This window comes from Aotus nancymaae, unplaced genomic scaffold (genome assembly GCF_030222135.1).
Source record: "Aotus nancymaae isolate 86718 unplaced genomic scaffold, 86718_ANA_hifiasm-v0.15.2.pri h1tg000051l, whole genome shotgun sequence".
Classification (NCBI taxonomy): Eukaryota; Metazoa; Chordata; class Mammalia; order Primates; family Aotidae; genus Aotus; species Aotus nancymaae.
The window spans coordinates 7,676,268-7,699,576 of NW_026988465.1; the positions used below are offsets into that span (position 1 = coordinate 7,676,268).

General features: G+C 42.2%; 2 protein-coding genes across 4 annotated transcripts in view; both read left to right on the plus strand.

The window, feature by feature from the left end:
• The window catches only part of LOC135268130 (N-acetyllactosaminide beta-1,6-N-acetylglucosaminyl-transferase), a 96,039-nt gene extending 82,797 nt beyond the window's left edge, over positions 1 to 13,242 (plus strand). The window contains exons 2-3 of one of the 2 annotated variants that reach the window (XM_064362976.1): positions 11,411 to 11,604; positions 13,166 to 13,233. In XM_064362976.1, coding sequence (XP_064219046.1) covers positions 11,411 to 11,544 — 134 coding nt within the window. In that variant the 3' untranslated portion in view covers positions 11,545 to 11,604; positions 13,166 to 13,233. Of the gene's footprint in view, positions 1 to 11,410; positions 11,605 to 13,165 lie in introns of both variants that reach the window. The other variant, XM_064362977.1, reaches the window with a different exon arrangement.
• GCNT2 (glucosaminyl (N-acetyl) transferase 2 (I blood group)) overlaps positions 1 to 21,399 on the plus strand; it is a 71,090-nt gene extending 49,691 nt beyond the window's left edge. For both annotated transcript variants that reach the window (XM_021672676.2, XM_012440338.3), the window contains exons 2-3: positions 13,166 to 13,258; positions 18,007 to 21,399. In XM_021672676.2, coding sequence (XP_021528351.1) covers positions 13,166 to 13,258; positions 18,007 to 18,197 — 284 coding nt within the window. In that variant the 3' untranslated portion in view covers positions 18,198 to 21,399. The remainder of the gene's footprint in view (positions 1 to 13,165; positions 13,259 to 18,006) is intronic.
• The last annotated feature ends 1,910 nt before the right edge of the window (positions 21,400 to 23,309 follow it).

The window sequence follows — 23,309 nt, forward strand, 5'->3', positions numbered from 1 at the left end:
GCATCTGGAGAGGCCTCAGGAGACTTTCAAACATGGCGGAAGACAGAGAGGGAGCAAGCATCTCACACGACTAGAGCAGGAGGAAGAGGAGTAAGGGAGATGCCACACACTTTTAAACAACCAGATCTCATAAGAATTCTATCACGAGACAGCACTAGGGGGATGGTGCTAAACCATTAGAAACTGCTCCCACAATCCAGTCACCTCCCACCCAGGCACCCCCTCTGACACTGAGGATTACAATTCAACATGAGATTTGCCCAAAGACACAGATCCAAACCATTTCACCTCACCTAACAGTATGTCATGGCTTTTCATGTCATGAAGAATTTGTCACAATTTTTATTAGCTCTGTAGTGTGCCATCATTTGAATGTAATATAATTTATTTAGAAAAGCCCTAACTTATGGACATTTGGAAGGTCTTATTAGTAATAGTTTTGTTAATAAAATTGATAATGATGATAGATACTTTAGCAGAACTTATTGTGTACCAAGCACCATTCAGAGTGTATTAAGTATATTATGTACTTCACAGTAAGTTTATGTGGTAAACATGCTGTTTTTAACTCCAATTTACAGAAAGGGAAACTGAGGAACAGAGAGCTTAGATAACCTGGGTCTCACAGTAATTGACAGAGCAGGCACTTGAATCCTGCTTAGGTTCAAGAACCTGCTTAGGTTTCAGAATTTCTCCTCTGCCTCAAACAGTAATTTATAAATAACTTCCTTAGGACAAATTCCAATAGATTGAAGTGCTGAGTCAAATGATATGCACATTTTTAAGGCTTTTAATACAGAATGTCATATTGCTCTTGCAAAATTGTACCAATTTATACTCCCACCTGCAGGTTTGAGATGTCCATTTTACTTCACCTGTTTCACCATAGGGCATTATTATTTTCTAAATCTTTGCCAGCTTGATAAGTATAAAAAGAGGAATTACCAGGTGCAGTGGTGCATGCTTGTAATCCTAGCCACTCAGGAGGCTGACATGGGATGATCCCTTGAACCCAGGAGTTCAAATCCAGCCTGAGTAACATAGCAGAGACCTCATCTCTAATAAACAAAACAAACACAAAAAGAGAGGCTATCTTAGGGTTTTAACTTTAGTAACTTCAGTTCCTAACAAATTTGAGCATATTTTCTTATGTTAGACATTTGCATAAGCCAAGGTGCAAAGAGCTATGTGAAAATGAAAGTTCAATTCAGGAATTCCCAGATACATGGCAGGACAGTTGGGTGTGTGTGCACAGTGTTGAAAGATGAGGCCTGGGCCAGGTGTGGTGGCTTACACCTGTAATTCCAGCACTATGGGAAGCTGAGGTGGGTGGATCACCTGAGGTTGGAAGTTCAAGACCAGACTGACCAACATGGCAAAAGCCTGTCTCTACTAAAAGTACAAAATTAGCCGGGTGTGGTGGCGCATGCCTATATCCCAGCTACTCAGGAGACTGAGGCAGGAGAATCACTTGAGCCTAGAAGGTGGAGGTTGCAGTGAGCCAACATTGTGCCATTGTACTCCAGCCTGGACAACAAGAGCAAAACTCCAAATCAAAAAAAAAAAAAGAAAGAAAGATGAGGCCTGGAACCCAGTGTTGAAACTACATGTCAACAGGGCCAGACAATGTAGGTGAGTGAAACACGATGGGGCCAGGGTGGCTGGAGAGCTCCTGGATGCCTAAAGCCCCAGTGAATTGTTGTCAAGGGACAGTGGGAATTCAGACTTCCATAGAAAATCTGGTTGTTCCATGTTGGCTGCATTCCATCCTACTGCAGGGGTCAAACCAAACAAGTCTACCAATCAAATGTGGCTTTTGGGCTCCCAGACTACTGTTTGTAGTCTGTAGGTGTCTTAGTCTGTTTCCTGCTGTGTAACAGAATACCTGAGACTGGGTAATTTATAAAGAAAAGAAATGTATTTGGCTTCTGATTCTGGAGGCTGGGAAGTTCAAGAACATGGCACGGCATCTGGTGAGGGCCTTTGTGCTGCATCATCCCATGGCATAAGGTTGAAGGGCAAGAGAGCACATAAGAGAGGGTCATGCTTGCTTTTACAGTAAATCTGCTCTTGTGATAACGAGCCCAATCCTGCAATAATGAACCCATACTCAAAATCATGACTTTAATCCATTCATAACATCAGAACCCTCTTGACCTGATCACTTCTTAAGGTCTCACCTCTCAAAACTGTTGCACTGAAGATCAAGTTTCCAACACATTCAAACCGTAGCAGAGGGCAAGATTGTAAAAGCTCTTATGTGTTTGTGGTCAGCATTTTGGCATCTTCCTGGCCAGAATGTGATCTATAGAACTGAAGTGATGGATCCGGCCAGGGTTATAATTCTGAGGAGCTGGCTGGAGCAGTCTGCTTGGTTAGTGACAGTTTGAAGCAAAGGAAAGAAATGACAGTTCAGAATCTAGCTCTTTACGGAGGAGATAAGCACGAAGCTGGGTCCAGGAGGAACAAATGTAGAAATGTAAAAAGAGAAATGAGATGAGGAGTTGGAATTCTGGTAAGAAGTGACAGAAGAGGTCCAGGATGAGGGCAAGTTTGAGTTTGTTGAAGGGTGAGTGGTTGTGGGGCATCTCAAACTGGCTTGAAAAATCAGACACAGGGTCAACCATTCAAAGTAACCTGCACCCCCCTACACCAAATAAAAGGGTGATGGGATCAATGCTGATTATAGGAAGAGCCATGTGGTGGTATGACTGCATCTAGTGGAAAGACTGCAGGCAGAGAGACCCATTGGCAGGCAATTCACAATAGTCTTGATGAGAGATATGGAGCACCTGAGCGAGGGCTGTGGCCTCAAAGGAAAGCAAAAGGTATGTGTTTGAGCAATGCTATTAACCAGCTTGGAGAACTGCTGGTAGATGATGGAAATCCTCTGGGGACTCCTGTACTGTGCAAAATTTCAACAGTCGTAGCTGGAAGGGAATAACTAGTGGATCAGGTTAATCATGCAGGTGAAAGATTTTGAAGCATGTCATGGGTTAGTGGAGCAAAGAAGGGAGCATTCTCAGGCTACATATCTGGGACTATGGAACCTGAAGGCCTTCACCACCTCAGGAAAATTTGCTGTAATTAGAGGAGTGTTTGACAAGAGCTGAAAATGATAAACAGCAGAGCTGTGTAGGCAGGTGGCCAGTGGACCATGTCAGCATTGTAATGAAATCTGAACTCTCTGAGCCAAGGATTGCCCATGTTTCTAAACTTTCTACTGACCTTGCCCAGTTGTCACCAGAAGACGTCCAAGAATGACTCTGGTGTGAAGGCGTTTAGGCTGCTTCTAAAGATATTGATGATGATGATGATTATTATTATTATTTTGAGACGGAGTCTCACTCTTTCGCCAGGCTGGAGTGCAGTGGTGCGATCTCAGCTCACTGCAACGTCCGCCTCCCGGGTTCAAGTGATTCTCCTGCCTCAGCCTCCCGAGTAGCTGGGACTACAGGCGCCCCACCATCATGCCCAGCTAATTTTTGTATTTTTAGTAGAGACGGCGTTTTACCATGTTGGTCAGGATGGTCTCAATCTCTTGACCTCGTGATCCACCCACCTTGGCTTCCCAAAGTGTTGGGATTACAGGCGTGAGTCACCACTCCCAGCCTGAAGATATTGATAAACATAAATTCTCTAAATACATTAAGCTGAAAACCCCAAGAATATCCCATTCATGGCTTTACCTCCAACATCTACTCTGGAATCTTGGAGGAATGCAAGAAAGTATTTGAGTAAGTGAGTAAATGATCTGGAAACAAAATCAACAAGTTCGTTAGCACATCTGCACTCCTAAACTAGAGCCTAGAAAATTTAAGTGAATTTTCTAGGCTCTAATTTGCATAGCTTGGTAATGAGGGGAAAACATTAGAAAAAGCTCTAAAATCCATTCAATTCTAAAATTCAGGGGTTTTCCTTCTTTCATTTCATCTTTTCCTTTTATAACTAAGGAGTGAATTTGTTGGCAGTTATGAGAGGTGAACACAGAGATGTCATATTAAGAATGCTATACTATTGTCTCAGGGACTACAAAACTAGAAACATCCACATCAAACAAAGCAGGGTGTCTTTTAGTAAGTTTCTTGTGTGAACAATCCTAAATAGGCCAGGCGTGGTGGCTGATGCCTATAATCCCAGCACTTTGGGAGGCCAAGGTGGGAGGACTGCTTGAGTCCAGGAGTTTGACAGCCTGGGCAACATAGCGAGAGCCATATCTATTTAAAAAAAAAAAAAAAAATCCTAAATGATCAATTGATCAATGAAGCAGTAGTGGGTGGAAACAAATATATATTCTTTAATTTCTAAAAATGATCCAAATTAGCAAGTGGAATAAGAGCCTACAAGTTATTTAACACTACAATTCTCAGCCATTGGGTAATTTTCTATTTTTTTCTTGTCAAAGATAATCGGTTGACTTACTAGAATTAGTCACAAGCACAATTACTAAATCAATGAAGCCCCAAAAATACTCAGATGTATATCAATCAACTTTTGTAAAAGATATAAAAGCAATGTGACATTTTAAAGTAAGTTTTATAAGTAAGAAAAACACTGGCATTTTCCTCCACTCACATTTCACATGCAGATATTTGTGCATTGTTTATTAATAGTATACAATTTCATATTCTGGTGTTTTTATTTTTGTTTTAACTCTAGATCAGTAATTCTCAACCAGGGTGATTTTGTACCTGAGGGGACATTTGGCAACGTCTGGAGAGATTTTGGTCTGTCACATCTGTGGTTGGGGGCCTGCTACTGGCATCTAGTGGAAAGAGACTGGGAACGATGTTAAACATCCTAAAAGACATAGGTCGGTCCCCACAACAAAGAGTTACCTGGCCCAAATGTCAATAGTGCTGAGGTTGAGAAGACTGCTTTAGATTATAGTTAAAAAGCAGTCTCTCCCACAGACATTGTCCCCATGATTTTATTAAAGGGATTATATTTTCAACCATGTATTTAGTGGTTATGTATGCCGGGCATTGCAAAGCACTGCACATACATTTTTCTCATTTAACCCTCCCAAAACCCTGTGAGGTTTTAAAGATGAGTACACCATGTCTTAAAGAGATTCAAGAGTTATTCAGAGTCATACAGTTAGTAGTAGCAACGCTTTTCTGACTTCAAAGCCTGTGCAGTTCGTTATTTTGTGTAATGTCATAATGAACATCTTCATATACAGATTTCTGCATTTTAAAAGTTATTTCCTTAGCTTATTTCAAAGATATTAATTTAAAGAGTCAAAGGGAATTGGCAGTTATGGTGACTTTTCCTACATGTTTCTAAATTGATTTTCTACAACGGAACCAATTTCAGCACCCTCATTGAATTGTGAGAAAGCTCTTTCAATATATTCTCATCAGCCTTGGCGATTTGACATTTAAAAACAAAATTCCTGTTTACTTAAGAAATTAAAAGGTGTATATATATATATATATATATAAATATATGAGCTTAAATAATAAGCAATTTCTGGAACTTGTTACCACAGATAGGTCTCCCAAAATGAGGACCAAACTGTGTAAGAATAATAAGGAGAAAGTCAAGTCAATATAAATAAAGCTTGCATTTCAAAGAATCATGTTCATTTATTTAATAAATACAGTTATTTGACTAAGAAAGGCTGAGCCCCAAGAAAAACATTCCTGGCTACTCTGTAAACTTTGCCTCAAATGCTTTGTTTACGTAAGCCTATGAAGAGCAAATGAGAGAATTGGATTTTATAGTTTAAAATGTTTTCTCAGATAATATTGACATTTGTTTTGCCCCATCCTAGAAATAATAAAAAATAGGCCTTTGCTAGGATTCTTGTGAATGAAGGATAGGTTCCTACCCATGCTCCCCGTAACTACCCTCCCAGAGTCGTGACAAACAACAATAGTGATCCTCACAGCAAATGTAATAATAGAATCAAGTCCAGTGTTTTTCCAATACTAGTTATATCCCATTAGAGGATACAGAAATCACTTTAGTAGTTTTTGATCAGAATTTTTCAGATGAAACTAGACTAGAAAACAATATAAAGTTAACAAGTGCACCGCATGTAATAAGCACAAGTGTTGTTTTATGGAACTTTTGTTTGCTTTATATATGTGTGTATGTATGATGGTATACAGGTGTTTTTTTTCTGTGGATTGCAGTCCAAAAAGTTGAAAAGCCATTGATCTAACCTACTCCTTCCTTTGAGAGGCGAGGTTTGGAAATGTTAAATGATGTCCAGGGATACCCAGCTGGTTCATGACCAAGCTGGAATGAGAACAGAAGTTCCCTAATCCCTAGACCAGTGCTTGCTCCATCGGGGTGCTCAGCCTGGGGTCAGTCTCAGGATGAGGTGGGAATAGGAAACAGGCTTAACAGAGAGGCTTTTAGGGAGTAGAGAAGGAGCAGTTGGACATTGGCACAAGTGATGGGGCTCTTAGCTTTGGAATCTCCATGTATCTTTCAGCCCAAGTCAAGTTAAATTACTTACTGAAAAGTGGGCACATTGTACATTCGGGGTCTTCAATCTTAAACTTGCCATTATCTCCTCAAAGTAATAATCAAGTGATACTTACTAAGTATTCAAATTGAGCTGTCACCAGAAGTCTTGTTGAATATTTTATCTCTTCCCTAAGCAAGTTGAACGAAGCAGGACAGATACGGAGAATGGATGATTGCTGGTCACTCGGGTTATTGTTGCAGGGCAAACCAAAATGGGTTGGTGCTTACTAAGAAGGTAGAGGAGGCCAGGCACAGTGGTTCACCCCTGTAATCCTAGCACTTTGGGAGGCCTAGACGAGTGGATCACTTGAGGTCAGGAGTTTGAGACCAGCATGGCCAACATGGTAAAACACCATCTCTACTAAAAATACAAAAAATTAGCCGGACATAGTGGCATGCACCTGTAGTCCCAGTTACTTGGAATCACTTGAACCTGGAAAGCAGAGGTTGCAGTGAGCTGAGATTATGCCACTGGACTCCAGCCGGCGCAACAGAGCAAGTCTCTGTCTCAGAAAAAAAAAAAAAAAAGAAGGTAGAAGAAATGCTTTTTGATACTGAGAAGTAGAGATTATTCCACCTTAAGTTGCCATGTCTTTTTGGGGAATCAAGACAGTATCCAGGCCTGTCTGATCCTCACACAAGTTAAACGGTCCTCCCCATCAGCACTAAAGACTGACTGAGTCAGTGGGGCCACCCTTGCATTGGGAATGGACGCTCATTCATTCCTTTAACATTGGTTGACAGTCTCCTGGTGGCCAAGTGCTATGAAGTCAAAGGCACTGAGAGAGCTGGACCTCTGCTCAGTGCAGCTTTCTCCTATAACAGGTGGGCTATGCCTTCAAGGAGGTAATTTGAGCAGTCTGTTAAAATGCATATATTCCTAGCAGTGGGGACAAGTCAGTTACAATTAACCCAAGGATATATGGACCAGATTTGTTCATAAGAGCAGATTTTGAGTGAGAATAGAGTTAGTAAGAGACTAACCTAAAAGCCTGGTGAAGACTGAGAGAAGGAGGTCAAGGAGGGGAAGAAAAAAGGATAGTGCTGTTGCTGCCCAGGACAAGCTGCATCCTCTTCCCAGCGTTGCTTACAGCTCAGAGCTACTCACACTCGATCACACACAACACTCTCCTGGCGATCTTGTGAAGATGCTGATGTTGGTACAAGAGGCCTGGCATGGGGCTCAATTTCTTCTTTCTTTCCTTCCTTCCTTCCTTCCTTCCTTCCTTCCTTCCTTCCTTCCTTCCTTCTTTCCTTCCTTCCTTCCTTCCTTCCTTCCTTCCTTTCTCCCTTCCTTTCTCTCTCTTTCTTTCTCTCTTCTTTATCTTTCTTTTTTTTCTTTTTTCATTTTTTTGAGACAGGATCTCACTGTGTTACCCAGGCTGGAATGCAGTGGCCTGATTTTGGCTCACTGCAGCCTTGATGTCCCAGGCTCAGATGATCCTTCCACTTCAGTCTCCTGAGTACCTGGGGCCACAAGTGCACACTGCAACACCCAGCTAATTTTTGTATTTTTCATAGAGATGGGTTTTTATATGTTGCCTAGGATGGTCTCGAACTTCTGGACTCAAGAGATCCACCTGCCTCTGTTACAGGAAAGGGGTCCCGATCCAGACCCCAAGAGAGGGTTCTTGGATCTCACACAAGAAAGAATTCAGGGTGAGTCCACAGTGCAAAGTGAAAGCAAGTTTATTAAGAAAGTAAAGGAATAAAAGAATGGCTACTCCATAGACAGAGCAACTGGTTACCCATTTTTATGGTTATTTCTTTATGATACACTAAACAGGGATGGATTATTACCCCTTTTAGACCATAGAGGGTAACTTCCTGATGTTGCCATGGCATTTGTAAACTGTCATAGTGCTGGTGGGAGGGTAGCAGTGAGGATAACCAGAGGTGATCGCCATTTTGGTTTGGGTGGGTTTTGGCCGGCAACTTTACTGCAAACTGTTTTATCAGCAAGGTCTTTATGACCTGTATTTTATGACCTCCTATCTCATCCTGTGACTTAGAATGCCGTAACTGTCTGGGATTGCAGACCAGTAGGTTTCAGCCTCATTTTACCAAGCTCCTGTTTAAGATGGAGTTGCTCTGGTTCACACGCCTCTGACACTTCAGCCTCCCAAAGTGCTGGGATCACAGGCATGAGCCATTGCAACTGGCCAGATTCTGCATTTTTTTTTTAGACAGTGTCTCATTCTGTAGCCCAGGTTGGAGTGCAGTGGCGCGATCTCAGCTCACTGCAACCTTCACCTCCCAGGCTCAAGCGATTCTCCTGCCTCAGCCTCCCAAGTAGCTGGGACTACAGGCAAGCGCCACCACACCCAGGTAATTTTGTATTTTTAGTAGAGATAGTGTTTCACCATGTTGGCCAGGCTGGTCTTGAAGTCCTAACCTCAGGTGATCCGCCCACCTTGGCCTCCCAAAGTGCTGGGATTACAGGTGTGAGCCACTTAGCCTTGGCCTCCCAAATGCAGAATGCCAGATTCTGCATTTCTAACAAGCTTCCAGGTGCTGCTGATGCCCCTACTCCAAGAACCACACTTGAATATCAAGGGTCTGTGCCCACTCCTGCCAGATATTTCTGTACCTCAGAATTCTTTGCAAAAAGAATAGAATTCGACTTGCTCTGTTTGCCCTTCTTCCCCTTTCTGCTTTTAAAAATGTAATGTTTTAATGCACAAACATGAATAAAATCTAAGCACAGACATGTTTGACACCTGTCATCAAACAGAAAGTATAGAAGTTGAGGTTTAGAATTTCACTAGCAGGAGTTAGTAGGTGTTATGTATTCATTTTATAAAGACAGCAGGTCATTAATTATAAATGTCACAGTCTTATCCCTGGAATAATGGAATCTGTTTCTAAGTAAGAGTCAGTTTGAGATGATCAATAGTAAAGAGATTGAAAGAGGAAGAAAAATGTCTTGTGTTCTCAAAAATACAGTCATGTCAACATTAAATGACTTTTTGTCATGGGAACACACTCTTCATACTTTTATAATGTGGTTATATAATAGACACTGGCTCATAATAACACACATCAGCTAATCACACAGAAGTAGATAAGTAAGGCAGATTCTCTCTTTGCTTTCCAGGCTCTCCTTCCCCACCCTACAGCTTAACCAGATAACTTTTACTCCAATTTCTTTTAAAATGCATGTTAAGAACAAAACAAGGGGCTGGGTGCAGTGGCTCACGCCTGTAATCCCAGCACTTTTGGAGACCGAGGTGGGCAGATCACCTGAGGTCAGGAGTTAAAGACCAGCCTGGCCAACATGGTGAAACCCCATCTCTACTAAAAAGACAAAGATTAGCCGGGCATGGTGGTGCATGCCTGTAATCCCAGCTATCGGGAGACTGAGGCAGGAGAATCACTTAAACCCAAGAGGTAGAGGTTGCAATGAGCCAAGATCATGCCATTGCACTCCAGCCTGGACAAAAAGAGCGAAACTCTGTCTCAAAAAAAAAAAAAAAAAAGCACAAAACAAGGAAGATTATTTTTAGATAAGCAAGCACCAAAATAATTTTAAAGTATTAAAATGCAAGTTAAAGAAATAGAAATAGGCCAGGCATGGTGGCTCACACCTATAATCCCAGCACTTTGGGAGGCCAAGGCAGGTCAATCACCTTAGGTCAAGAGTTCCAGACCAACCTGGCCAACATGGCAAAACCCTGTCTCTACTAAAAACACAAAAATTAGCTAGGCATGGTGGCGTATGCCTATAGTCCCAGCTACTCAGGAGGCTGAGGCAGGAGAATCGCTTGAACCCGGGAGGCAGAGGTTGCAGTGAGCCAAGATCATGCCACTGCACTCCAGCCTGGCGACAGAGCAAGACTCCATCTCAAAAAAATAAAAAAATTTAAAAAAAAAGAAAGAAAGAAAGACATATTGCTTAATAGTGTTTCTCTTGAATACTTGAGTACTTGTATTAAATAAATTCAAGTTTAGGTAGCAAGAAGAAAAGACCCTTGCCTTATAGAAAGACCTTAGGGTTTAAGACTCATGCTATTTACAGGAAAGGATGCAACAAAATTTCATTTTAGTAAGGAAGCCTGGTTACAAATCAGATCATCATATAATTATCATATGACATCAGGGCAGAAGAACAGACCTTTTTTCTTCTGAAAAGGCACATTTTTATTAATATTTTTAAAAGCCTAATTCAATTAAATTTCTTTAAAATACTGGTTTTGTCCAATTTTTTTCCTTATTAAAAGCTATTAAAAATACTCAATAAGTAGTTTTTTTCTTCTTTTATTTTAGGAATGACCTCTCTCTTGTCACCCAGGCTGGAATGCAGTGGTACTCAAACTCACTGCAGCCTTGAGCTCCTAGGCTTAAGCAATCCTCCCACCTCAGCCTCCCCGGTAGCTGGGACCACAAGTGTGTACCACCATACTTGGCTATTTAAAAAAAAAAAAAATTGTGGAGATGGTGTCTCTCTGTGTTGCCCAGGCTGGAGTGCAGTAGTGCAATCGTAGTTCACTGCATCTCGAACTCCTGGGCTCAAGTGATCCTTCTGCCTCCACCTCCTGAGTAGCTGGGATCACAGGCATGAGCCACCATGCCTGGCTAATTTTTAAAAAAAATTTTTTAGTAGACATAGGGTCTCACTATGTTACTCAGGTTGGTCTCAAACTCCTGGCCTCAAGCAATCCTCCCGCCTTGGCCTCCCAAAGCACTAGGATTATAGGTATGAGCCACTGCATGCAGCCCTTGAGTCTTTTTTTCTCATTAGCATGTGTATTAGCCTTTTACTTGGCACTGCAACAAATGACCACAAATATAGCAGCTTCAACAAAATAAATATACTGTTTTACAATTTTGTAGGACAAAAGCCTGACGAGGCTGAAATCCAGGCATTGGCTGGGTCAGGCTCCTTTCTGTAGGCTCCAGATACCATCCATTTCCTTACCTTTTCCAGCTTCTAGAGGCCTCCCACATTCCTGGCTGGTGACTCCTTCCCTCATCTTCACACAGCAAAGGCAGAGTCAGAGTGGAGCCTTCTCACATCGCATCACTCTGTCCAGCTCTCCTGTTTCCCTCTTCCAATGCTGAGGATCCCTGTGATTACACTGAGCTCACCCAGATAATTCAGGATAACTTCCCTATTTTAAGGTCGGCTGATCAGCAACTTTAATTCTCCTTTGCCATGTAAAATAACACATTCTCAGGTTCCAGGGATTAGGATGTGGGCATCTTTGTCTGTTCTGGCTGTGTGTGTTTGAGGGGGTGGGTAGAGGCCATTATTCTGCCTACCACACTATATCTTATCAATAATTAAAAAGAATCTTCTAAGAGAGGACTATTGCAATTTGGGTACTGATAACATTTGCATAGTGCCATTACATCCAAATTACACTACTCACTGGTGAAAAATGCTGCAGCTTTTAAGCAAAGTTTTTATCTTTTAATTGCATTTTTGTTGATTCCCATGTTTTCCTTTTCTTTCTTAATTTTTTTTTTTTTTTCTGAGACAGAGTCTTGCTCTGTTGCCCAGCTGGAGTGCAGTAGCACAATATCAGCTCACTGCAACCTCCGCCGCCCGGATTCAAGCAATTCTCCTGCGTCAGCCTCCCGAGTAGTTGAGACTACAGGCACGTGCCACCATGCCTGGCTAATTTTTTGTATTTTTTAGTAGAGACAGGATTTCACCATGTTGGCCAGGACAGTCTTGATCTCCTGACCTCATGATCCACCCACCTCGGCCTCCCAAAGTGCTGGGACTACAGACATTAGCCTCCACCCCGGCCTTTAATTTTTTGTTATTTTGAGACAGGGTCTTGCTCTGTGGCCCAGGCTGGAGTAAAGTGACACAATCACGGTTCACTGCCGCCTAGACCTTCCCAGGCTCACATGGTCCTCCAGAGTAGCTGGGACTACAAACACGTGCTACCACACTCAGCTAATTTTTTTTATTTCTTGTAGAGACAGGGTTTCATTATGTTGCCCAGGAATCTTCTTACCTCCCCCTCCTAAAGTGCTGGAATTACAGGCATGAGCCCCTATATCTGACCTCTTCTTCACTAGTAATGATTTGTATATTATAATCTTGGAGTATAACTATAAATAGACCCTTCAATCTCTATGACCTATCCAAAATTTATTACATAGACAGGGTTATATGAGAAACACTTACCAAGTGTTTCTCAAATGGGGAGATTTTGCTCACCTACAGGACATCTGGCAATATCTGCAGACGTGTTTTGGTTGTCACAATTGAGGAGAAGATGCTATCGGTATCTAGTGGGTAGAGGCTAAGGGTGCTGCTAAACATCCTACAAAACACAGGACAGCCCCCACAACAAAGAATCATCCAGCCCAAAGTGTCAATCATGCCGAGGTTGAGAAACCTTAGCTTAGCAAGATGCCAGCCTAAGCACCCCACCCGCAACCGAATTAGGTATTAGTAAATGGATCAGGATTGTATCAGTGTATTGATTTGTATGCTGATTGAATTAGATGTTATACTAATTAGATTACGAGCTAACTAAAATTCTGGTCAAAAGATCAACTGGAGGAAACAGAAGATGGGTAGATCAGTACATACCAATCCACATGAAATGTGAAAGGTAATATACTGAAAGAAAGTAAGCCTGACTTGGAGCCTTAATTGATGAAATTGATACCCTTCTCTCATGGTTCTCATCTCTTCACTTCTTCTTTACCTACATTGCAGGTGTTCCTGGCTCTATGCCAAATGCATCCTGGACTGGAAACCTCAGAGCTATAAAGTGGAATGACATGGAAGACAAACATGGAGGCTGCCATGGTGAGGCTCTCCTTCCATGCTTCTAGGATACTGCTTGTTGATGTTAGCAGGAAGATAGCTGTGGAATCCAAGGTTCTCATGGAGAGAGAACTGCTGCTATATTTAGATCGATCTGTTAGTTATTTGAGAAGCCAGAGGCTTCAAGACACAGTCCTTCAAAAATAAGTTTAAACATTTCACTGATATTCACCAACTTACAATTACCTAGGGAGATGAAAAGATGGGTTCAAATCATGATGCCATTTTCTCCCTGCTAGTTTTCAGCTTTCTTTCTTTAGAGGCAGGGTCTCACTCTGTCACCCAAGCTGGAGTGCAGTGCCATGAATACAGCTCATTGCAGCCTCAAAAGCCTGGGTTCAGGACTCCCGCCTCAGCCTCCCAGGTAGCTGGGACCACAGGCATGTGCCACCACACCTGGCTAATTTTTATTATTATTATTATTTCCTGTAGAGTCAGCTTTCCTTTTGTTTATTCCTCTTGCTGTGCCTTCTGAGAGCCCAGCTGTTCAGAGGGGAAAGTGGTCGAGAGGAGAAGTGATGTCATGTTCTCACCACGGAGCAAGCTGGGCCCCCATCCCTCAGGCCAGTCCCTGCTCCCCCTACAGGCAGCCTTCCCAGGGGCTTGGAGAGCTGTCGGGGTTTGCACAGCTCTGGCATGGTGGTTGACAGGTGACACTAGCAAGAAGGGTACCCCTCGGAATGGAAGGGAACTAGAAATCCTAAGTCAGTTCCATTTCTATAGAACTTTATGAAAAAGAGTTTTTATCAGTCCTGGCACATTCAGAATATTGTCCAGCATATAGTGGGCATGAATATCAGTTTGCTAGGGCTGCCTAGCACAGACTGGGTGCTTAACATTGGGTCCTGTTATCTAACTTCAGCTAGGCCTCCTGGCTACCTACTTATCCTTTTGTTTACCTCATTATTTTCCTAGTGCCCTTCCTAAGGTTCACTTTTTCAGCTTTCCTGCTTACCTTTAAGCTCCCAAGGTGTATTAGTCCATTTTCACACTGCTGATAAAGACATACCCAAGACTGGGCAATTTACAAAGAAAAAGAAGTTTAATGGACTCAGAGTTCCACGTGGCTGGGGCGGCCCCACAATCCTGGCAGAAGGCAAAAGGCACATCTCACATGGCGGCAGGCAAAAGCGAATGAGAGCCAAGCAAAAAGGGAAACCCCTTATAAAACCATCAGATCTCATGAGACTTATTCACTATGACAAGAACAGTATGGAGGAAAGCGCCCCCTATGATTCAATTTTCTCCCACTGTGTCCCTCCCACAACATGTAGGAATTATGGGAGCTATAATTCAAGATGAGATTTGGGTGGGGACACAGCCAAATCATATCACAAGGTTATCCCAAAACAGCCTTTCTATTCTCAAAAGTGACCATTTCAACTTGAAAAAGAACTTTCAAGATATGTAATCAGAATTCCATCATCTAGTCCCTTGTCATGTCATCCCGCCCCGTCATCTTAGAGCAGTGTGGACACACCTTCTTATTGTTCCCTCCTGTTTCAAGAAGAAAAGCCACCCATCCCCCCAACAAAGCCACCAGCTATGGTCTCAGCTATCGGTAGGCACCCTCTCTCCCCTTGCCCTTTCGCATTCTCAGCCTCTCCCTTTCTGCTGCCTCTTTGCCTTCTCTCTGAAAGCATGTACTTATTGCCCCCATCCTGAAGATATCAAGTTGCCTATGAATCCTCTGCTTGCTCCAGGCTGAAATACTCTTTCCTTGTTCACTTCTGTTTCCTTAAGCGTGTGCATGAGGCCTGTGTGTTCAGTTCTCACTGCCTGGTCACAGAAGGGTAAAGCGTTCCAGACTTCAGACTAGATCAATTCACCAAGAAATTTCTTTTAACTTCTTTAACTTCCTACAATTCTGACTTCTTTCCCCTGTGATTTCCACTCGTTTTCTATTTTTTTTTTTTTTTGAGATGGAGTCTCGCTCTGTAGCCCAGGCTGGAGTACAGTGGCGCTATTTCAGCTCACTGCAACCTCCACCTCCCAGGTCCCGGTTCAAGCAGTTCTCCTACCTCAGCCTCCCAAGTAGCGGGATTACCGGCACGAGCCACCGTGCCCAGCTAATTTTTGTATTATTTAGTAGAGATGGGGTTTCACCACGTTGGCCAGTCTGGTCTTGAACTCCTGATCTTGTGATCTACCCGCCTCGGCCACCCAAAGTGTTAGGATTACAGGTGCAAGCCACCGCGCCCGGCCTGATTGCCGCTCTCTACGATGCTTCTTCCTTGCCCACTGAATTAATCACCACTTTCTTCAGCATGCATGACATTCTGTCTGTCCTGCACTAGCATTTTCAATATCTTCCCTTTCCCACTCATCAATCATTCACTTTGAACGAGCTCTACAGTTTACATTGTTATTACTGCAGCCTCTTGGTTTCTAATGTACCTGCAAAACACTTCAAAATTAATCTTGCTAAAATCAGTTTCATAATTCGATTCTTCTATTTAAACATCTTTAAGGACTCTCCATGCTTATGGGATACAAGGCCCAACCCTTCAGTTTGTGAAGTTGGTCAAAAAGCAATTGTTCAGGGCTGGGCGCGGTGGCTCACGCCTGTAATCCTAGCACTTTGGGAGGCCAAGGCAGGTGGATCACGAGGTCAAGAGATCGAGACCATCCTGGTCAACATGGTGAAACCCCGTCTCTACTAAAAATACAAAAAATTAGTTGGGCATGGTGGCGCGTGCCTGTAATCCCAGCTACTCAGTAGGCTGAGGCAGGAGAATTGCCTGAACCTAGGAGGCAGAGGTTGCAGTGAGCCAAGATCGCGCCATTGCACTCCAGCCTGGGTAACAAGAGAGAAACTCCGTCTCAAAAAAAAAAAAAAAAAAAAAAAGCAATTGTTCTATTGTGTGCCCAGAGCAATCTCTGGAAAATGGTTATAACTTCCTACCATTCTTGTTTCTAACCTATACCCTACAAAACCCCCTCTTCCAGCAGAAAGTCCCCACCACAAAAGTTATTGAGGTTAAAAAACAAATTCAAATCTTACATGTTACATTTCTGAGGTTTATTACACATCTAGGCAGAGATATAAGGTAGGCACTTGCTCAGGGAAAAGACTTACCCAGTGTAACACAATAGTAGGCCAGAGCTCAGGGAAAAGACTTACCCAATGCAACCCATAAAGACCTCTCCCATCTGCATCACTGTAGAACTTCTCATCTGTAACTCTCATTTAATAATACAGTAGGCCCCCCTCATCCACAGGGGATACATTTCAAGACAGACAGTACTGAACTTTAAATATACTTTTTTTCCCTGTACATACATATCTATGATAGAGTTTAATTTTTAAGTAGGCATAGTAAGAGGTTAACAATAATAATTAATTATAAATAAACAATTATAACAATATGCTATAATAAAAGTTATGTGAATAAAAGTTATGTGCATAAAAAAGTTATGTGAATTAAAGCTAGCTGGGCATGGTGGTTCACTCCTGTAATCCCAGCACTTTGGGAGGCCAAGGCGGGTGGATCACCTGAGGTCAGGAGTTTGAGACCAGCCTGACCAACATGGAAAAACCCCATCTCTACTAAAAATACAAAATTAGCCAGGCGTGGTGGTGCACACCTGTAATTCCAGCTAACTTAGGAGGCTAAGGCAAAAGAATCGCTTGAACCTGGGAGGCAGAGGTTGCGGTGAGCCAAGAATGTGCCATTGCACTCCAGCCTGGGCAACAAGAGCAAAACTCCATCTCAAAAAAAGAAAAATAAAGTTATGTGCTGTCTCTCTTTCTCTCTCAAAATATCTTACTATTTTTGGATCATGGCTGACCTGGGGTAACTGAAACCTCAGAAAGCAAAACTGCAGCTAAGAGGGGACAACTGTGCATGAATGGCCTTCTAACACCTATAATGTTACTAACACAATTTTAATATTAATATTGACAATGACCACAACAATTAACGTAATAATGAAAACAGTAACAGGTGTTTCTCAAATGGGGTGATTTTGCTCACCCATAGGACATCTGGCAATATCTGCAGATGTTTTTTTGGTTGTCACAATTGAGGAGAAGATGCTATCGGTATCTACTGGGTAGAGGCCAAGGGTGCTGCTAAACATCCTACGAAACACAGGACAGCCCCCACAACAAAGAATCATCCAGCCCAAAGTAACACCTATAATGTTACTAACACAAATTTAAAATGATATAAAATTATTGTATGCCTTGTATGATTTAACTCTCATTTTCTTCAAATATGGATTTGTACCTGTTGTTCTTTTTTTTTTTTTTTTGAGACAGAGTCTTGCTCTGTTGCCAGGCACCAGGCTGGAGTGCAGTGGCGCGATCTTGGCTCACTGCAACCTCCGTCTCCTGGGTTCAAGCAATTCTCCTGCCTCAGCCTCCCAAGTAACTGGGACCACAGGTGCGTGCCACCACACCCACCTAATTCTTGTATTTCTTAGTAGAGACGGGGTTTCACCATGGTCTCGATCTCCTGACCTCGTGATCCACCTGCCTCGGTCTCCCAAAGTGCTGGGATTACAGGCATGAGCCACTGTGCCCAGCCAGCTGTACCTGTTGTTCTTCTAACTAGAGTTCCATTTCCCTGTGGGCTGAGACTGCACAGTCATATTTCATTTGAATCCTGTGGCATTGGCACAGTTGTAGTTACTCAGTCAGAGAGTAACTCTAGTATTCTGTTAAGTCCATCACCCTTTTGAAAGCAAGCATGTTTTGACTGTGTTTCTTGTTCTTTCTTTTGCAGGCCACTATGTACATGGTATTTGTATCTATGGAAACGGAGACTTAAAGTGGCTGGTTAATTCACCAAGCCTGTTTGCTAACAAGTTTGAGCTTAATACCTACCCCCTTACTGTGGAATGCCTAGAACTGAGGCATCGCGAAAGAACCCTCAATCAGAGTGAAACTGCCATACAACCCAGCTGGTATTTTTGAGCTATGGTAACTCCTGACTGAAGGGAAATTGCAGCTGGGAAGAGGAGCATGTCTTTGGGAGAGATTTTTGCCTTCCTAATGTTAATGGTTTCAGGACCACATTTATAGCTTCAGGACCTGGCTACATAATTATACTTAAATTATCCACTGGACAGGCCGGGCATGGTGGCTCATGCCTGTAAATCCCAGCACTTTGGGAGGCCGAGGCGGGTGGATCACCTGAGGTCGGCAGTTCGAGACCAACCTGACCAACATGGAGAAACCCCGTCTCTACTAAAAATACAAAAAAATTAGCCAGGCGTGGTGGCGGGCACCTGTAATCCCAGCTACTCGGGAGGCTGAGGCAGGAGAATCGCTTGAACCTGAGAGGCAGAGGTTACTGTGAGCCGAGATCGCACCATTGCACTCCAGCCTGAGCAAGAAAAGCGAAACTCTTTCTCAAAAAAAAAAAAAATCCACTGGACACTGTGAAATACGCTAACAGGATGGCTGGGTGGAGCAATATGGGCACTCTGGCCAGTTTTCGTCTTGCTATTTCTTGATGTTCACCTCTATATTAGCTTATTGTTATGATCAACGATAAATTTAAATGATATCAGATCTTTGCACCAGATACTCATCATATACAAATGTTTTAATGAAAAAGAGAATTGTAGATAATACTGTCTAGGAAAATAAGAATTAGGTTTCTTTGAAGAAGGAATCTTTTATAAACACATTAACAGTCACCACTCCGCTCAACCGGACAGGTATTGAAACAGCTTTCTGGGTAATTCACCAATTTCCTTGAAAACGTAAGCTACTTGAATGGAGAATTGATTTTGTTTCCAAGTTTCAACACTAGCATTTTTGGTTTACTCATGGCCAAAGTTCTGTATATAGTATAAAGTCATTAACAAGAAACAGGATGTGCTTTAAGACAGAATTCACTGTCTGTTGCTTAATAGAACATTTCTCTCTTATATGCTGGAATGTAGGCTGGTCCCTATGTCGTGTTTTCCATTGAGAACACTGAAAAGTCCTTGCAAGAATGAAGGTAAGCATTCAAGAGAGGTGCTATCGCATAGACCTGTCTGAAGTCTGGAACACTTTCCTCTTCTGTGACCCCCTCTCCCCAGTATTATCTTACTTGCAAAATAGAGACCAAATTCTATCCTGTGAGGCTTTTAATTGCACCATAATATTCTCTGAGTAGCTTTACAATGTCTGGTACTGATAGGAGGGGCTCGATTTTTAAGAGCCTTCATTTGTACATGAGCATCTCTTGTTATTTATCCCTCATTCATTCATCCATTCATTCATTCAGCCTGCATTCAATAAACATTTCTTGAGTGTCTATTATGTATAGGACATGTACTGAGACAAAAAGGAAAAACAAGAGCTTTTTCTTTTTCTTTTTTTTAATTTTTTTTTTTATTATAAAGACAGGGTTTCACCATGTTGGCCAGGCTAGTCTTGAACTCCTGACCTCAGGTGATCCACCTGCCTCGGCCTCCCAAAGTGCTGAGATTACAGGCATGAGCCACCGCGCCCAGCCAAGAGCTTTTTCACTCTAAAAATCTTGGCAATAATGTCAACACCACAAAGCCTCGTCTGGAGAATCTTACAGAGTGATTGTATCTTAATACAGGAATGCACAGGTCTGTGTAGCATGATACCAGGCCCAGGAGATCAGTAATTACAAATTAGGGGTTAAATCAGAGTTTAATCAACAGAGAGAGAGAAAGGAGGACACAGAGCGAGGGCCTGTTGTGTTCCAGGCATTCTGGTAGTCCTTTACGTATTGAATTTCATTCAAACCTCACAACAGTCTTGTGAGGCCCTCATATAATTATTCCCATTTTGCAGATGAAGTAACTGAGGCCTAGAAAGGTTAATAGCATCAGGGAATAATTTCTCTGTGAGAATTAGGACTCTGTTACTGGTGTCCTGATTTCATTTCCTGAGGTGGATTTACTGAGAGAAGGTGAAATAAAGCCATATTTAGGATACTAGAGAAGGTAGATTTTAAGAATGGTCTCAGTGTTAATAATGAAAAAAAGTCCTGTCAGCTCAGAAAAAAATGTGAAGTCTGCTTTACTATTCCTATAACCCATTGAGTTTCTAAATATTTATTTATTCTAACAAAAAGCAATTACTACAATGGATGATACATTTAATGAACACAATTTTATTTTTTTTCTATATCTGTACTTGTTGAATGTTAATCATATTTAAAGGGAATGACTTTGAAGTAAAATCTTTTTTTCTTGCTACTGAAAAAAAAATGGAATTGTTTTGGGTGGTAAAGCGTTAAGGAGTAGAGAAGGCTCGTCACACAAGCAACCATCGAAGGCCACATGTGAAAACCTGTCACTTGCAGAGAGGCCAGCCCCGCTACGGTGACCAGAGTGGGCTCCAAGCACACATTGTCATTGCTATAGATGGGGCTGTGTCCCCCACCCCAAAATTCATATGTTGGATCCTTAACTCTTAGAGTGATGGTATTTGAGATGGGGCCTTTTGGTAAGGGAAGTTCAGATAAGGTCACAAGGGTGTGATCCTCATGATGAGATGAGTGCCCTTTTAAGAGCTCTGGCTTGGGCTGGGCGTGCTGGCTCATGCCTTGGAATCCCAGCATTTTGGGACGCTGAGGCGAGGGGATCACTTGATGCCAGGAATTCCAGACCAGCCTGGCCAACATGGTGAAACCCTGTCTCTACTAAAAAAAATTAGCTGGGCGTCATGGCACCTACCTGTAATCCCAGCTATTCAGGAGGCTGAGGCATGAGAATCTCCTGAACCCAGGAGGCAGCGGTGGCAGTGAGCTGAGATCGCCCCACTGCACTCCAGCCCAGGCAACAAAGCAAGACTTTGCCTCAAAACAAAACAGGTGCAGAGATAGGGAATGCACCCAGGGTCAGTAGTGAAGTCTAAAAATTGTCTCTTTTCAACTTATTTAAATGACAGCACCTGAGAAGAAATGTTTTACACTGGATGTTTCTAATGCAGAACGAGAACTCTTTCTGGAATAGATGTTTACATGTCCGTTGTTGGGCATCTCTCCTATGTCTTAAATACTTTAATGCTGGAAGAGCGTAGTGTGGGCTAGTGGATCTCGGACAGCCCATGGGAATGTCCTGAAACTACTGTATCTGATGTTTGTTTTCGATGAGATTCCATGTTTTGTTTTCTCGGAAATAAATTAATATATTGTTTTCCACTTTGGGGATACTGTGTATTTTTATTTGACAATTGGTTAAAAATTCACTAAAGAGTATATCTAATTAGGCAAGTCTCCTGGTATTAAGCAAAATTTACATTCATACATATAGGCATGTCTGTCTAAGAAACAACCATCCACTGAAAAATGATTAAACTTTCCCATTGTGGGGGGTTGGGGAGAGTAAGTGGGAGTCAGAGAGAGAAGAGGGCACAATAGAAGATCAGTATCATTTGAATTGGGTACAACTTTTTTTGTTTTTTTGTAAGGGCACAACTATTTTTAAAATTTGAGACAGGAATAGGTTAACTTATTATTTACCTGCCTTTATTATTCATTTAAAAAATCAAGATATACACTAGGAAAAAGTTTTATGTTGTTATTACCATAATTACTTATCAAGTGCCAACATTTAAAAAATTCATTTAAAGGACATCTTATCCATCATTTTTTCAAATAAAAATATTTTAAATAAATAAAAAATATTTTAAAACATAAAAAAAATTTTAAACTATAATAATAAATATGTACATGCTCATAAACATGGCAATAATGAAGAATAGAGAATAAAAACTGAACTACCTTCTCCAGATGTAATCACTTATTTGCTTTTTTGGTTTTTGTTTTTCTGAGATGGGGTCTCACTCTGTCAACCAGGCTGGAGTGCAGTGGAACAATCATAGCTCACTACAGCCTCAACCTCCTGGGCTCAGGTGATCCTCCCACCTTAGCTTCCCAAGTAGCTGGGACCACAGGCATGCACCACCACACCTGGCTAATTTTTGTATTTTTTGTAGAGACAGGGTTTTGCCATGTTATCCTGCCTGGTCTCAAACTCCCGGGCTCAAGTGATCCACCTGCCTCGGCCTCCCAGTGCTGGGTTACAGGCGTGAGCTATCATACCTGGTCTTATCTGCTATATCTTCGTAAGTGCTTTCTCAATGTACTGATATAACCTATAGCAGGCTGTTCAGTAGTCCAGTTGAATTTCTGCAATGATAAAAATGCTCTACAACTGCACTGTCCAATATAATTGCCACTCACATAAACTATGAGCTCTTGAAATACAGCTAGTATGACTGGAAAATATTCTTTCACATTTTATCTAGCATTTTTTTCTTTTTTTTGAGACAGAGTCTCACTCTGTCACCCAGGCTGCAGTGGCGTGATCTCAGCTCACTGCAACTTCCGCCTCCTGGTTCAAGTGATTCTCCTGCCTCAGTCTCCTGAGTAGCTGGGACTACAAGCTCACACCACCATGCCTGCCTAATTTTTGTGTTTTTAGTAGAGAAGGGGTTTTACCATGTAGGCCAGACTGGTCTCGAACTCCCGACCTCAGGTGATCTGCCTGCCTTGGCCTCCCAAAGTGCTGGGATTACAGGCGTGAGCCACTGCGCCCAGCCAGCTTTAATCAATTTAAATAGCCACATGTGACTAATGGCTACCACACTGGACAGCACAGTTATAGAGGCAGGCATCAGTTATGTGTATGTGCTTGTATATACAGTGGGAATACCACAAATGCATAGATATACTGGCAGATTTTTTCAAAATGAATTGATTATATAAATATGAGAAATTATGACTTTTTGCAACTTGTTGTTTTAGACCTTTCTTTCTTTCTTTCTTTTTTAAGAAAGACTAAGCCTTGCTCTGTCACCCAGGATGGAGTGCAGTGGCATGATCATGGCTCACTTCAGCCTCAAACTCCTGGACTCAAAAGAGATCCTCCCATATTAGCCTCCCAAGTAGCTAGGACTATGGGTGTGTGCCACCATGCCCGGCTAATTTTTTATTAATTTTTGTAGAGATGCAGGGTCTCACAATATTGTCCAGGCTGGTCTCAAACTCCTGGCCTCCAGCGAACCTTCCACCATGGACTCCTAAAGTTCTGGGATTATAGGCGCGAG